We start from the raw sequence: 17,445 nt of genomic DNA, 5'->3' as shown, positions 1-17,445 counted from the left end.
ATCATCATCCTCCAAAGAAAGACCTTGCATTTGAAAGGTGTCATGTTCAACCAGCCCTCCATCACAGTTGCCTTCCACCATGACTGAGATTTCCGCAATCCCCAGACAGTATTAGCTTTAGTAACCAGCCATTGATGATCTTTAATCAGAAGATGGTACACCTGGTTAGCTAAAGCCTTTTCCAAATTCAACTGACCTGCAAGGTCCCAGTCCTACCAAGGACGATCCAAAGCAAGGGCAGGAAAGGGTTGCCTGCTCTGGATCACCAACAAAAGCTGTTTCCATAAAGCACGGTATCCACGAGGGATTCTGAAATGCCTCCCGGCTGTACGAAACGATATCAAGACATTACAACTGGCAAGGGTGGCATCTGCAACTGAAGTCAAGCCCAAACGGGCCATGCGGTTAAATTTTGATCTGAGCTCATGTTTGCCTTCCCAAGAAAGTAATCTCGAGGCTGCCAACAATTCCAGTTGAAAAGAGTTAGTATGTAAGCGGTCCTCCGCTGGATGCCAACGCGCCTTCTGGAGAACCAATTTCCACGAGCCGACCAAATGAACCAACAAGGATGAGGAAGGACTAGAAAACCGAGAATCTGCATTAAGAACATGCCACTAGGAGCTCCGAATTTGTGTATTACCATGCAAAAGCCCGCGGTCCTCAAGAAAGTAACAGGCTATAACAGCCCACGGGTGATGATCCACACACATGGCATGAAAAAGAGACCAACGAAGTGTCAGCATATGAGTTTCGACATCCAAAATAGCCCCACTACCCATGCGCTTGGGAGTATAGGTATGCGACCAAGAAATCCATGAAATGCCTGCCTACAATGAATCCTTCTTCCATAACATGAAACGAATAGGCCGAGTAAGAGCATTCAAAGTAGTATTAGTCCAAGGCAACAATGGGAAGAAATATGTGAGCATTGGTAGCATAATTGTCTGAGCCACTTTGAGGCGAACATGGAAGGGCCAAACTTGCAACTTCCAATACAAAAACTTAGCAGCCAGTTTCTGTGAAATCCACTCTAGTAGTTGCTTCGGCCGAACATCAACACCCAAAGGGTACCCAAGATGCCTGACAATGGAACCACCAGGAACAACCTGTCCCTGCCAGCCCAATGACTATAAATCGGACTCGGTGCAACTAAGAATGGCTGATTTGAAAGCATTGATGCGAAGACCAGAAGCATGACCAAAGAGTGTCCAAACATCTAATGCCTTGCAAATATTGTCATTGTCTGCACGCAAAATCATAAAGCTGTCATCAACCAAAGATTGACTAATGAAGTGCTGTCCAAAAGGAAGAGACAATCCAGCCAACTGAGTAGAAGTTGCCATGGAAGATAATATCGAAAGAACCGGATGAGTCGCAAGAGCAAAGAAGAGAGGACTCAAAGGGCAACCCTATCGCACAGAGCGTGCAAGGACAAATGGCTCTGTAACACCACCATTTAGCATAACTTGCGACAAAGTCGTAGCACTAATGGTGTAGATCAAGCGGGACATCCGAGTACCAAAGCCCATAGTAGACATAAGCTCTGCAATGAAAGACCAGTCTAAATAATCAAAAGCCTTTTCCAGATCCAATTGAATCAATACCACTTCCTGACTAGAGTGCCTTGCATAGTCAATAGCCAGTTGCACATTTAAGATATTATGCAGAATGTTTCAGCCCTTAATGAAACCATATTGAAGAGGATACACAATGGCCGGAAGATGCTTGTGGAGCCGATTTGCCAGCACTTTGAAAAAGATTTTATACATCGAACCCATCAAAGAGATTGATCTCCAATGTTGCAACATTGACGTCGAAGGAACTTTTGGAAGCGATTTGATAAGACCTTCTTTCCATGAGGAACGCATGATCCCTGTTTCCCAAACCTACTGAAACATAGTCGTCAATGGTTTCACAAGTTGGGTAGCAGAACTCTCAAAGAATTCATTGGTGAGACCATCCCAACCGGGACTTTTATCCTTAGGCAGGCGTAACAAAACATCTAGAACCTCCTCCTCACAAATATCTGCCTCCAAAGTAGTTTGCATATCCAGTGGAACCTGATGGTGGACCAGATCATAGAAGACTGAGCGTGCATGCGTAACCTAGCCAGAAGGTGAATGCGAAGAACCAAGAAGATCTAGAAAATAATTCCTACACATATTGACAATAGTCTAAGGATCCATGACCATTCGACCTTCAAAATCCTGGAGTCAAGTCATATTTTCTCGAGCAGCAGATGCATGCAGAGCGCGGAAGAGTTTATGAGACTGACAAGCACTATCTTGCAAATTCTCAGTCAAATGTTGCAATTTGGCCTGCTGATAGGATTTCAACTGAAACTCTTTAATAAGATCAGCCAAACGCATTGCCAGCGACAGCAGAAATACATCGTCTAGAGTGTCCACCAGCAGAGAACGAACCAAAGCCAGTAAGTCCTCCGCTGCTTTTCGACACCGCCGACAAAGAGAGGCATGATAGATCCCATACTGCCGAGCGACCCACTACACATTAGAGAGCAATCGTTCAAAAGAAGTAGTGCCCTCAGAGGCGAAGTCCAATAAGAATCTATCAATCAATTGTTGCGTATAGCCTTGAAAGATTGAATGCTTCAAATAAGACGAGTTGAAACGCAAAGGGAGTCTATCCATCAATTGCATAAAAGGTGCAATGTTGTGCAAGTATCTCAAGCTGGAGAGGAAAATGGTCCGACAAGGCATATTGTTGCAACACCTGCATTTGCAGTATCTCAGGCAGGAAATCATCATCCTGCATGATGTACATGCGGTCCAACCGTGACCATGTAGTTGCATACTGCACCGAATGGAAAGTAAACCCTGTAGAAGAAGGGTGTAGCCACAACCAGAGATCTTGCTTAAGTACAGCAAGAGCAAACGCATTCCACAACCGACTTTCCGGAGCGTCCATCACCGAATGCCCTGATGTGGACTGTGAAGAATAAACACACATATTAAAATCCCCCATCAAAAAACCCCGTCTGCCAAGTGACAATGAGGTCTACAAAGTATTCCAAAGATCCCTGCGAGATAAAGGGTCGTTCGGAGCATAGAGGCCCAGCAACCATAAGATCTCGCCTTCAAATAAAATTTCGATTACCACAAAGCGGCCATGTACATCATTTTTAATAAGGACAGGGTGATATTTCTCGTGTACAATCATAAGCACACCAGAATAATGCATGGCATGTGTCCCTGCATAAAACAAGCGAAACCCATGGCAATCCACAACTTTTCCTGCTTCCCCGTGACTCTTGTGCTCAACAGCACACAAGACATCCCACTAATTCTCATGCAATACCGTCCACATGGCATGTTGCTTATGGCAAGAATAAATGCCTCGCACATTCCACGTGGCTATCTTCATATGTCTTCAAAAAAGAAAATCAGGAACGAGGCACCACTTGCATCGATTTAATCTTTTCTACTAGAATGTCAAGGACACCCTCATCCAAAAAATCAGTTAACACGGCAAAAGAGTTCTGACAGCCAGCTTTAGAGGTAGACGGAATATCCACGGTTTTGGGGATCAAACGGGGATAACGACGATCCCATGGTGTAATCACATTACCTCTAGTATCAAAAGCCAACTTAGCGGGTGGGCCCTTTGGACCGTCTGTATATACTTTCCTCGTAGACTGATTACGGGAAGCACAAAAAACCATAGTACACGCAGTGTGCTCTGCAGACAACATTTCTTTCCTGCGCATATACATGCGCATGGAATCTTGTGAAGTATTAGGCCCAATATCCGCCCGGCCAGCATCAAACTTTTTACCTTTTTTTGGACATGCCTCTATCCAGTCATTGCCACGGGAATCCAAACCCGAAACATGTTGCTTGCCTTTATCCAAAACTTTAAGTGGCTGGGTTGCATGCTATGATGGAGCATCAAGCACCATGTCTTCCATAGGAAACACAACATGCTCATCATCTGAAGACGGTTGCTTCTCTGGGCATTCAACTATAAAATGCCCCAATTTGCCACACGAAAAGCAATGTCCTGCAAAGTTTCCCCATTTCAAACGAAAGTGCAAAGGATGCATGCCAGAGCAATCAAGACGTAGCCACGTAGGCCTTTTCCGAGCAGTGTCCCATAACATACACAAACGGTTACGATTCATGGCCCTTAGGCTCGGAGGGACCAAAACAGTGCCCACATCGTCCATGGCATCCTTTAGCAATGGCCAATAGACAGCCGCAATTTTCCACTTCAACCCACACCGGGCATTCACGTTGAAGCAGGCGCTGAAAGTCTGCCATAGGGCGCCATGGCACAACATGGACCATTCACGTTGAAACAGGCGACAGGAGACTGAGATGCCTGCTGGTGGCACACAGGTCCCAGCCCCACATGAGCACAGGGGGTGCAGGGCAGGTAGGAAGCGCTGGGCACAAACGATTAGGATTGGGCGCTCTCTCTGCATAGTTGATGGTCCGTCTGAGTCGGGGTGACTTCTGCTTGCAGTAGGGGCAGAAAAGAGGGTGCACAGGGTAGCGGGTCAGGCACAGGTGATGTATCGACGCGGCTGCCTCAGCCCTGTACGCTGACGCAGAGCAGGAGACCACAAGCGAATCGGGCATGCACTCCTTCAGGCGTCGACGGGGCAGTCCAACAGGGTACGCAGGTCTAGGCGAAGGCAGGGGCAGTGACCCGTAGGTCAAACGGGCGGCGAAAGGGATAGGTGCACAGGCGACGACATGGCGGCTCACTCCAGGATTTCTCTCTCTCTCTCTCTCTCTCTCTCTCTCTCTCTCTCTCTCTCTCTCTCCATCACGGAGCTTCATTCTCCATAGTCTATTGGGCACACATCAGCTCCATGCCCAACAATGGTATCAAAGCATCAAGATCCCTTACCTATACCTTTGTTGTTGGCAATGCTTAAGCTACTATAGAAGATTTTTTTTTTTTTAAGAAAAAGATGAATAGACTAACCTACACAGCTCCATACCCAATCTGTCTAGTCACCACCGACCTCCTAATGACACTTGGGAATTAAGGCCCTCCAACCTTTAAATGTGCTCGGGTGTGAACATACCCTTAGCACTTGTACTTACACACATATATATAGTTCTAAAAACCTAAAGTGGTACACTCATCATTGTACCTACAAACATGCTCACTCTCTGCTATTCCTCTCTCTCACACTCTCTCTCTGCGCGCAACGAACACCTACTGTCTCAATCTTCGTGCATAACCCGTCACTAGAAACTAGTATCATAGCTCTAATACTAGTTTGTGGTGATAGGTTAGCCAAGAAGATCGTGAGGTAGGTGTTCGTTACACGCGGAGATACAACTCTGATACCAGTTTGTAGTGACGAGTTAGGCACGAAGATCAGGACAATAGGTGTTCGTTGCACATGGAGAGAGAGAGAGTGAGAGAGAGCTCTAATACTAATTTCTAGTGACGGGTTAGGAACGAAGATCGAGATAGTAGGTGTTCATTGCACTGGGAGAGAGAGTGAGAGAGCTCTGATACCAATTTGTGGTAACGGGTTAGACATGAAGATCGAGACATTAGGTGTTTGTTGTGCGCGAAGAGACAGAGTGTAAGAGAGAGCAATAGCAGAGAGTGAGCACGTTTGTAGGTACAATGACAAGTGTAACACTTTAGGTTTTTAGATAGATATATATATGTAAGTACAAGTGCTAAGGGTGTGTTCACACCCGAGCACATTTAAAGGCACGAGGGCCTTTATTCCCAACAACCTCCCACGTAAAGACAATGTGTCTTAAGAGGAGAAAAAAACCAGCTAAGTCTAGGTATGTACAAAGCTAAAATACATATATCTATCCAACTCCCATCATCTGTCAACAATGAGCAAACCGCTTTGCTGGAAGACCCTTCATGAGAAGGTCTACAGGATTATCATCTGCATGCACTTTGACAAGCTCAATGCTCTTGCTATCAAGTACATCTCTAATGAAGTGGTTCTTCACCTGTATGTGCTTTGTCTTTGCATGAAAGACAGGATTCCGTGCTAGCATGACAGCACTCTGACTATCACAACGAAGAACAGGTAACTCTGTAATGTCAAGCTCTCCCACCAAACGTAAAATCCATAAAACCTCCTTGCATGCCTCAATGGCAACCACATACTCTGCCTCTGTAGTAGACAATGCAACACACTTTTGTAGACTGGAGATCCAAGAGACTGCTCCTGTGAAAGTAAACACATACCCAAAAGTGAACTTTCTGCAGTCCACATGCCTAGCATAGTCTGCATCCGTAAAGCCAACAACAAACGCCTTTTGCTTCCCAAAGCAAATGCATAACTCCTTTGTGCCTTCGAGGTATCTCATAATACCTTTCACTAAACCCAATGCTTCTTGCCAGGGTTTGCCATGTATCTACTAACCACTCCCATTGCATAGGCAATGTCAGGACGTGTAGGAAGCATAGTATACATCAAACTGCCAACAGTTGAAGCATATGGTATCTTGGCCATTTCAACCTTCTCATCATCAGATGTAGGGCTATCATCTGCACTAAGTTTCACATATGGAGACAATGGAACCCCAATCGTTTTTCCCCTCTCCATATTGAAACGCTGCAAAACCTTGGAGATATACTCCTGCTAAGGTAGATAGAATAATCCTTTCGACCTATCTCTAAGTATTCACATGCCAAGAAAGTGATTTGCATCACCAAGATCCTTCATGTCAAAGCTGCCATGAAGACTTTTCTTCAGTGAGTCCAAGGCATGAGTATCCCTGCCAGCAATCAACATGTCATCTACATACAAGACCAACATAATCAGGCTGCCATTTGCTACCTTCTTGGTGTACAAACAGTGATCCACTTGACTTCTATGGAAACCTTGAGACTGCATGAATGCATCAAACTTATGATACCATTCCCTTGGTGCTTGTTTCATCCCATACAAACTCCTTTTGAGTTTACATACCATCTTTTCTTTCCCTTTTTCCACAAACCCTTCAGGTTGCTGCATATATATGTCTTCATGCAAATCACCACGTAAGAATGCAATCTTTACATCCATCTGTATGAGCTCCATATCTTCAGTTGCAACCAAGTCTAAAATGGTTCTCAATGTAGTCATTTTGACTACAGGAGAGAAAATCTCATCAAAGTCAATTCCTTGCTCCTGCTTGTACCCCTTTACAACCAATCTTGCTTTGTACTTTGGTGAGGAACCAGAAGTCACCTTCATCTTGTAAACCCATTTGCATGGAAATGTTTTCTGCCCTTTAGGCAACTACACCAAGTCCCAAGTGCCACTTTTCTCAAGAGATTCCATTTCTGACAACATGCCTTTATACCATTTCTTGCTCTCCTTTCTGTCCATTGCTTCCTTCAAGCAAGACGGTTCACCACAGTCTATCAACATGACATATTCAGCAACATTATTTGAACCAGGAACAAATATGTCAAGTTGTCTAGTAGCCCTAGATGATCAACTAACCCAATGATTATTGTTTGCTGGGTATTGACCATTTTCACCATGCTGTCCTAGCATTTCAGCCTGCAAATCAGTATTAACAGCTTGTTGTCCTGGCTGTTCCTGCACATGTAGTGGCTCATTATCATGAGCAATAGCTGGCTGATTATTTCCAGCATTATTTCTTGCGTTTACAAGTTCATTTACAGCAGGTATTTGCTGCTGTACAGCGAGCACATTTTGCTATCCAAAAGGTATTTCTTCCCGGAATATAGCCCTACGGACCTCTTCAGTCTTTTCGGGCTGATTATGCATGCAATCTTCCCGGAAAATAACATCATTGCAATTTGTTGCGTACTACTTTCCTTTTCTCGTGATCCCACAATCTATACCCCATTTCACCCTCGTCACCATATCCTAGGAAAATGCATTTATAGGACTTTGGCTCAAGTGTGCTATGTTTTTCTTTACGAATGTGCACAAAAGCCTCACAACCAAACACTTTCAGGTGAGCATATGAAGGTGGCTTGTCCGACCATGCTTCTTGGGAAACTCCCTTCCCCCCCCTCCCCCCAAAGACCTATCTGGTGACCGATTAATTAAGTGACCGGCTGTCATAATAGCCTCCGCCCAAAAACCATGGGGTAATGCAACATGAGACAGCATCCTACAGACCTTATCCTGTATGGTCCGATTCATACGCTCTGCAACTCCATTTTGGGGCGGATTATGAGGGGTAGTGAGCTCCCTCTTTATCCCTTTGTTGTCACAAAATGCCTGAAAAGCCTTGGACACATATTCCCCACCATTGTCATAGCGAAGCGCTTAAGTGTCTTATCAGTCTGATTTTCAGCCAATGCCAAAAAAAATTTAAACTTGTCTAGCACTTCATCCTTGCTACGAATAGGGTAAACCCATACCTTATGTGTAGCATCATCAACAAAGGTGAAAAAATATTTATTTCCCCCTAAAGATAATCCTAGCATCTGACATACATCTGAATGTACTAACTCTAGAAGAGAAAATTTTAGTGAAAGAGACTTTTTATGAGATATCTGTGTATATTTTCCATAAATACAATGATCACAATGCTCAAAATCAACAAAACGAAGACAAGACAAGCAACCCAAATGCAAAAGTACTTTCATTCCATTTTGACTCATGTGTCCCAACCGGCCATGCCACAAAGAAACACGTCGCTGCTCGGTCACGGCAACAACATGGTCACACACACTAGATACATCAAGTGGATACAAAGTATCACTCTTGCAACCTCTGGCAATCACTCTAGATCCCTTACAAATCTTCCATTTTCCATCACCAAGGGTGGTATGAAAACCATCATCATCTAGCTGCGCTATGCTAATCAAGCTCTTCTTGAGCTAAGTTACATGCCGTACATGCTAAAGTGTAAAGACAGAGCCATGCTGAAACTGCAACGGCACACTATCAATACTTGCAATCTCACATGCATAGTTATCCCCAAGATGGACAACACCATGTCGACCCCCTGTATAGTCAAAGAACCACTCACAATGAGGGATAACATGAAAGAAAGCACCTGAATCGAGAATCCAAGTATCCATGTCATCATCTGTATCTACAAGTAAAGCATGTGCACCAAAGTGTGAAGAGACAAAGAGTACGTCACTCCCACTATCATTTTCATAAGTGACTACATTCACCTCTTCAATTTTGACACTACTATTCTTAGGCTGGCTGTCTTTCTTCTCTTCCTTGCTATCATCTGTCTTCTTGCCGTTTCCTTTCTCTTTCTTCCATTTGTAGCAGTCACGTTTAAAGTGACCCCTCTTGCCACAACGATGGCATTCAACATCTTTGCCATGTGAGTTATTGCATCCCTAGCTATCATATTTGCCTTTCTGATATGATCTCCCCCTAGTATGCAAAGCACTGGAAGACTTACTGGATGCATTGTTCTGCCAATTCATTTCTTCCATGAGTAGAGCACTCTCTACATTAGCATACAAAAGGATCGCATTAGAATTGCTCATAGCAGTCTTGAATGTATCCCAACTCTCTGGTAGAGTGCAAAGCAAGAAAGTAGCCTTAAATTCCTCATCAATCATGAACTTCAAGGCAACCAGCTGGCTGAAAATGAAGTTAAACTCACTCAAGTGAGTAGACATTGTTGTACCCTCTTTCATACGCAAATCCATAAGCTTTTTCAGCCAATACACTTTACTTGCAGCACTCTTCTATGCATACAGTTCTTCCAGTCTAGTCCATATAGCATATGCAAAATCCAAACCTTCAATGTTAAATAGCAAGGCATCAGAAATCGATAGCTCGATGGTTGAGCGTGCAAGCTCATTTAACTCATCCCAATCGTCCTATTCCATATCTGCGGGCCTTGCCGCTTGTGTTTTGATCAGCTTTGCTTGCTTCTTTTGCAACAAGATATTGTAGCACTGCTTTTGCCAAACTGCAAAGTTATGTGCTCCTAACTTCGTTATGTGCATGAGATTACTGCTGTCCCTACTGCCAGCCATGATTTTCAGCCTAAATATGACCAAAAAATCAGCAAATGCAGGCCCAAACTGTCACCCAAGTGACCAAGGTACAAACAAGTACCAACCAGCAATAAATAACCAAGTAGAAGCACATATTTCAGATCTGTAATTAAATTTTCAGACGCATCAAACCATGTGCTACAGCATTCCACAAATGATTACAACTGTTCCAAGGGCAAATACATCACATTACATGAGAAATCCCAAATTTTTGCTGCAATTTCTGTTGTACATGTACCCACGGGCATAAAATTTGACACGAACGGTCAAAAGCCCCAAAATTTTTGTGCTCAGAGCATCAACCACACATCTGCATTTTCTCTGTCATGCATAGAACAGGCCAATTTTGCCAAAATAGAGCAATTTCAGCAAAACCCCCAAATCCAAGAAAAGCCCCAAATTTTATGGGTCCAATGTTGAGAAATTTCACTCAGATGAGCAAATTTCAATAATTTTGGCGAAATCTCCAATTCAAATGCACACAATGTCTGCAATTTCTGACGCAAATGCCTCAATTTTACATAGATAGCACTCCATCTAGAAAAGCCCCAAATTTTTGGGCCTAGATTTACACAAATCTGTGCATTGAGCTTGTGCACGCGAACCCCCATCAAGCCAAGGGGAAATTCCAAGAGAATTTTGAAGAAGGAAAAAAACGAATTTGTGGCCCAAAAAAGATGACGTGACGAGGTCCATTGAACTGCCAATCACGACCTGTCCTTCAGCCCGTCAATCACACAGGACGCAGGACCCCCCGTCAACAGCTAACCTTTTGACTTTGGTTGCACGCTCGTTGGTGCCCATCAATTGCCGCACCCTCCCGCTTTGTTGCGTATCATCAGCTCATCCGACGCCTGGCTGCCGTCTCGTCGATAGCCTAAACCTATCGACTGGTGCTGCCCGCTAGTCCCGCCCGACTTCCCTACAAGTGTCGCTTACCGCTTGTGAGCTATCACCTATCACCCTGAAGTCTTATTGACTGCCTACGTCAACCTATCGCCTGATGGCTCAACAACTGCGAGTCACACTGTGACTGGTGCTCGACTGACCTTCTGCCTCGAGCTGTTCGCGAGATTCCTTTGATCTCAAAAAGCGTGCACTCTATGCTCAGATACCAGTTTGTAGTGTGACAGGTTAGGTACGAAGATCGAGACAGTAGGTGTTCATTACACGCGGAGAGATAGAGAGTGTGAGAAAGAGCAATAGCAGAGAGTGAGCATGTTTGTAGGTACAATGACGAGTGTACCACTTTAGGTTTTTAGATAGATATATATATATGTAAGTACAAGTGCTAAGGGTGTGTTCACACCCGAGCACATTTAAAGGCACGAGGGCCTTTATTCCCAACAATGATTGCCCTGTTTATTGCTCATGTCAGCTCCTCCCTCTCGACAGCCACTTGTCTTGCCTCTATCTGTGGACCTACTTAGCACTACAGATCACCCACTTTGATGCAACATGCCTATTTTGAAGCCCACTCATGGCGCGCATGGTGTCTGTCCCTATTTGCCCGAGTTGACTATTGCATGCCACATCACCACAAATTTAGCGTGGGCCAACTATCCCCCTGCCATCACGTCTGTATCTCAACTATACTAAGGATAAGGTTTAAATTTAAACATTCACTAAGATAAAATTTTTATTTCTAAATGGTTGTTCATACACAATTTCGGGGTTTTCAGCTATAATAAAAAATCTCAAAATTTCTTCTCCAAACTAAAGAGCAATTCACATGAAATTAGGGATTTTTGATTGACGAGCCACCTACCACCTCTAATAAGGCCCTTTCTGTATCTGTTCAAATATCATCTCTTGAAAATGTTGAACCCTATCAATATGCATCTCAAATCAAATCATAAATAAATACATAATGTGTTTTGAAATTAGACATTGACCATGCCCATGCATGTGTTAAGACTTTTCCAAACACTTATTGTGTGGGTTACTTTACCCGGATTTTTATCCAAAACGATTTGTACTTTCCTTTTATGATTCTATTAGGAGCTATATTTCAAGGGGGATTATAACCACTTGCTACATGACCTCTGAGTTGATCCCGAAAGCTATACCCATATATTTGGCCTCTAGTCATGTGCTCAATACCTCTAAGCCATGTTGGCTTTTGATCAGCCTCTCAGCCATGCACACACACATCTAAGCCATGCCTTACTTTAGGTCCCTAAGCTTTTCAATAGACCATGTCATAATCTTGCTCATGGTGCATCTCTTTCACTTACGTATCTCATTTTCAAAATCATTGTATCAGATTAGACACTGTCTTTTCGAGGTAAGACCTTCCATTTTTCCTTTCTCGTATGTTTCATGTCATAGGTTTAGCCATCCATAACCCAAACGGGGGCCTTGTTAGATTTATTTAATCCCATGTGTGAACACAAATTATTGTGTGTAAAAGAGCATCTTTAGGTGTGAAGACCTTTTGCACCACTTAGCATTTAATAAGGGTCAAAGGTGTAGGTGGATACCTCAACCTATATATTCAAGCCCTATTACTTGTACTATCATTAAAACACACTCACATCAATCTATTCAGCTTGTTGTGTACTTGCAAGAGCGAGCTCTCTCTCTCTCTCCATCATAGAGCTTCATCCTCAACCTACTGAGCACACATCAACTCCATACCCAATAAAGTGTTGCTCAAATCAGCCTGTACCAAAATGTCAAAAGTAATAACTTCTAACATAAGAGTTGAAGATGGAAACTCAACAATAGCCTCCTTAGAGTTGATAGAAACTTGAATTAAGCTTTTTCCAAGAGAAATGCACCTCGTGGGAATTTATGTCAAGGCCCAAAAATGTTCAATCCAATACTTGTATATTACAAGGAGCAAGGATAGCACTCAAAGATCCACCCCAAGAGAGTTTTTTTTAGCATCATTATACTATGCAAACAAGTGTGCACTGATTTTTCAAACTGTAATCGCTCTCTTGGCCACAAAAGGGAATAAGAGACCGTCAGGCTTGAAACCCAAACTAAATATTCTGTGAACAAGCACAAAATAACAAGAAAACAGACATCAAGGATGACAAAGAAGCAAAAGACAAGAGGTCATAAAGATGTGGAGAGGGGAAGAGAGGATCCTTAGGTACGGAGAGAGAGAAGTCTAGCTTTTGCTATGTGGAAAAGGCTCTGTAGGAAAAGAGGGCTAATTCCCATCTATGCAGTGTAGAGGGAAGGATCCATACATAGGATCAATCGGTGCAAAGGAAGAGAAGTCTAGTTTCTGCTATGTGGAAGAGGCTCTGTAGGTAAAGAGGGCCAATTCCCATCTATGCCATGTAGAGGGAAGGATACATACATAGAAAGGGAGAAAAACCCAATTTGTGCCGTGTGGAAAACAGGACCAGATTGGGAAGAGGGAGAAAGCTGCAAAGTAGAGAGAAAAGATGGGTGGTTTGGTAAAACAGGAGAAGACAAAGATGAGGAATGAGATGGAGAGGAACGAGCAAGGCAGCAAGTGAGGAGGTGACCAAAAGAAGGCAGCAGCAAAGCAGCTAGAGAGGAGGAGCGGAGGTCAGCAAGTCAGACCACCAGCACAGGAAGCTCTGATTACTGCATCCGGAACACTTATAAAATCAAAATCGTCCACATCTAGATTCCACACCGAATCTTCTCTTGACAGAAAGAATGAAAACATGTCAATTCAACTGCTCTTAGTAAAGACTACAGGTACTAAAAACTTAAAGCCTTTAAGACTTTGAGGCCAGAGCTACAAAATTGTGAGATTAGGTACAATTTTGCAGATGTGAAGTATAAATACGGATGATGGAGTCCCCCAGCGTGAGGTAGAAAATGTAATCGGTCACGTCCACTCTTATGGAAGGAATCGAGAATCCTTGCATCTAGGTCCGTGCAGGTCAAGTAAGTCCTCTTTTAATACAGCTACACTAATCTATTCAACGACATACTGTTGCTATCATTCTCTCATTCAACTTAGTCCTCTTTTGATATAGCTACACTAATCTATTCAACGACACGCTGTCGTTATCATTCTCTCATTCAACTTAGATATATGATGACAAGTGTGCTTAGTAAACTTGACCAACTTACAGCATGTTCTGTTGTAAGTAGTCCAAACTGGATGTTCACAAGCTTGGCTTCTGGATATCCAACTGTCTCGGTGTCAAGGGTTTCCATGCTACCAATCTTTAGACCGGCTTTTTACAGCGAACCTCCACTGATTCACCTGCAAAGGTCTCGATTAGGAGCAGACTGCATGTCCACAAAATCAATGCTCCATTTCTGCGCAGAGATTCTTCGGCCTTGCAGACATTGCCGTGCGGAAGCACAATGCAAAGATCAAGGTCTAGAAGAAGAGTACTTGCAGTCACACGGGAAGGGAAAAGGAAGAGTCTTACCTTTGAAAGTTTAGAAAAACCGCAGCAGCTATGCAGAATGGGCAATGGAGCTTGCCTTGGAACGCGATGAAGACGAAAATGGTCAAGAAGAGCGAGACCACAGGGTAGGATGGCGCACTTGCAATATTAAAGCTCCACCTTCTAGAGCAGGGCCCTGCATGCATGATTTGATGTCAAGTATTTCCCATTTTTCAAATTTTAAGGAACAAGAGAATGATATTGCAAAAAGTGAATCATTAAGAGTGCAGTCACACCATGGACGTTTTGTCCCTACTTGCATCTTTTCGATCGAGCAGATTGTGCACCCCTTGTCATGCCCCTCGCGTCTTCGGTGTGCTCTCCTTAACTCCCAAGTGCAATCCTTCCATAGACACTCCATTTGTTGTTGGTGTCCTTAGGCCACTAGCTGCTTTCTCGAATCCTTCAACCAAACATGGTCCATTGTATACATGGCATATTGGATTTTAGTATTCAACTTTGAAGGTCCTAACCTTGTGAGACTACATTTGTTTTGAGGACTATGCATTGATTGCTCTTGTAAAAGGATGCCCATTTTGGAGTGAGTAGACATTATAAGCATCTTATGATGGGAGATCAAGGATCACAGTACTTCCTTTTGAGAACATTAGAAATTTGCAAAACGGATTTGTTTACAATATGCAAATTCGATACTTATGTCCATCTATTTATGTTTTTGGATGATGGGGATCATTATTTGCTCAAGGTTGAGCCAATGATCATTGCATGATGCTAGACTTACTCTAACAGTCTTAGAATGTTGGTTTGATTAGCATTTTTGTGGAATTTGTAAGGTGATTACTCTATTCAATCCCCATAAGAACCTCCCTTATATTCTCAAGACTAGGTCATTGACCTTCCTCTAACATGAGTAAGGTAGATCATCTTATGATGGGTATGAGAACTTGATTTCTCCACCATGTTCATAGCAAAAGTTGTATTGCAAAATTTGAATTTGTGAAGCTTATACCTACAATGTGCTTTGAGCCTTATTTCCAAGAGCTCTGTAAAATGATGCCATGTTTAAGTTTTCCTTATTTTCAAATTGATCATAGTGAGTCTTTGCTTCAAGCCTTAATACATATTTTTTAATCATAGAAGTATTGATTGTTGCTTGAATATGCTCCAAGCTTAGATGTTATCAACTTTCACAATGAAGAAAAAAGGCACTTTGACTTTATGAGGTCTAGGTGTGGAGACTTTACACTACCAAACAAATAAAAGATTTGAGTCCAACCACCATCCTAAGAACTCCATATGTGACTAACACATTGTACCATTATAGCTACTCACCCCTCTTAGTGTGTAAAAACCTCCATGGATTACCTCCTATTAGGCTCCACAATATTTTTAGCAAGTGCGGGCATTACATATTGGAAATTTTACCCTGGTGCTAGAGCCAAAGAACAAGACTTGCGACGTGCAAGCTTCTTCATATGAGAGAGAGTGAGTGAGTGAGTGAGAGTGAGTGAGAGAGTGAGTGAGTGAGTGTGCGCGTGTGTGAGTGTGTGCGTATGTGTCTGCATGTGTGTGTGTGTGTTTGTGTGGTAACAAGGGAATAAAGAAGAGAGGTTAAATAAGGATGATTTATCATTGATGCATGTGAGTAGTGAGATGAAGTAGGTTTTATTTTTAGGTCCCATATGTAACTCATTAAAAATTTCCCATTGAGAAGAATCTATGTACTTAAAGTTTGTTTCAATTGAGTGTTAGCCAATATTCATACACAAGGAACTAAGCCTTAGGTTATTAAGCACTTGAAATGTGAGGCAATCTTAAGGTCTCTCTCATATTGGGTGGATGATAGCCCTTCCATTGCTATCTTTGCAAAGTCTTGTTTTATACTCATAATAACCGCTTGCTTTCAACACTTGGAATACACTTTTTAAATAATTATAGATATTCATGTTTTGTCAACTTTGATGGATAAGGCTAATACCCATTTGTTCACATGCCATAGTTCTTTTATAAATTTACATATTTTTGCTTACAAGTTCAAGAAGTTTAAACCATGCTACCTATGGACACCATTCATTGACCATTTTAAATGGAGCTTATGGATTGCAAGCACATAGTAAACAATGAACTCCATGATATACAAACAGACATGTTGGGTTTGACCTAAAGATTTTGAACCCCAATTTTCCCTTACAAGTCCCCCCTTAATCTCAAAAATAGGAAAAAATTAGGCTTCCTTTGTGTTTGAAGTCTTCTTTGGATACCTTTTTGTCAATGCTACACATTATCTCCTTACTTTGCTTTTAGTCTTAATAGGCACAAAGAAGCCCCATGAGCATGATGTGACATACTTTTAAGCAATCACTTGTGGGAAGATTTAGGCAATCCTTTGTAAAAATAAATGTTTAGGCAATGATTGTATATGGCCTTGGTATATAATTGTTATCTACTATAGTACTTCATGAAGTTCTAAAGGTTTAGAGGTACAAATGTGGATCCACATAACAAGTTATCAAATGGAAGCAATGATATCGGTAGCAACATGTTGTTATAATACCCCACACAAATGACAAGTCTTTGGCTACTATTGATTTGATTTAAAAGCATATCTGTGTGGGTGTAGCAATGGAAGCACAAAAGACTATAGACTACACAACATGAGAGAGAAGATAAAACACACGAATAGAGGAACTTTGCAAAGAAATAACTCATAGATATGGTCTAAAAATGGAATCCATATGCCAAACATGAGATAATTGCATACAATAGTGAGTCATCAATTGTGTAGCTAGTGGAATTGGTTCCCTCTCTCCAACAAGGCCTACTCTAGAGGACTACAACTGATGAATGACTATGGAGGAGGGAACCCACAAATAAATAGGCAAAAATAATGCCTAAAATACATCAGGTTCAACATCATGATGGCCCAACAATAAACTTGGCTAGCTAAAAAATGCCTGAAATAATATGCTATTTCCAACCCATAAATAGACATGCACAAACTTACTCATGAGCTAACTAACTCGCTAATACCCTCCCTTAGATCACGTGTGATTTGATACAACACAGTGATACATTAATAATGACTCATCATAGTCCATATAATAAAGGCTATCATAATAAGACCCTAGACACC

At 42.4% G+C, this 17,445-nt stretch overlaps 1 protein-coding gene across 8 annotated transcripts in view; it reads right to left on the bottom strand.

The window, feature by feature from the left end:
• LOC148009902 (DNA-directed RNA polymerase V subunit 1-like) overlaps positions 1-14,484 on the bottom strand; it is a 222,927-nt gene extending 208,443 nt beyond the window's left edge. For 6 of the 8 annotated variants that reach the window (XR_015689707.1, XR_015689708.1, XM_087672949.1 and 3 more), the window contains exons 1-2: positions 14,334-14,484; positions 14,026-14,161 (exon numbers count right to left, since the gene is read on the bottom strand). Coding sequence is in view for 5 of the 8 variants with exons in the window: in XM_087672949.1 (XP_087529075.1) it covers positions 14,026-14,112 (87 nt within the window). In the remaining 3 variants the exon portion in view is untranslated. Of the gene's footprint in view, positions 1-13,708; positions 13,846-14,025; positions 14,218-14,333 lie in introns of those variants that run through there. The other 2 variants (XM_087672951.1, XM_087672954.1) reach the window with 2 other exon arrangements.
• Between the last annotated feature and the right edge of the window lie 2,961 nt (positions 14,485-17,445).

This window comes from Lygodium microphyllum, chromosome 30 (assembly GCF_053477565.2).
Source record: "Lygodium microphyllum isolate KBCC chromosome 30, Lygodium_microphyllum_v1.1.10, whole genome shotgun sequence".
Classification (NCBI taxonomy): domain Eukaryota; kingdom Viridiplantae; phylum Streptophyta; class Polypodiopsida; order Schizaeales; family Lygodiaceae; genus Lygodium; species Lygodium microphyllum.
The sequence above is the reverse complement of the archived record's forward strand: the minus strand, read 5'-3'. Positions and strand labels throughout refer to the sequence as shown.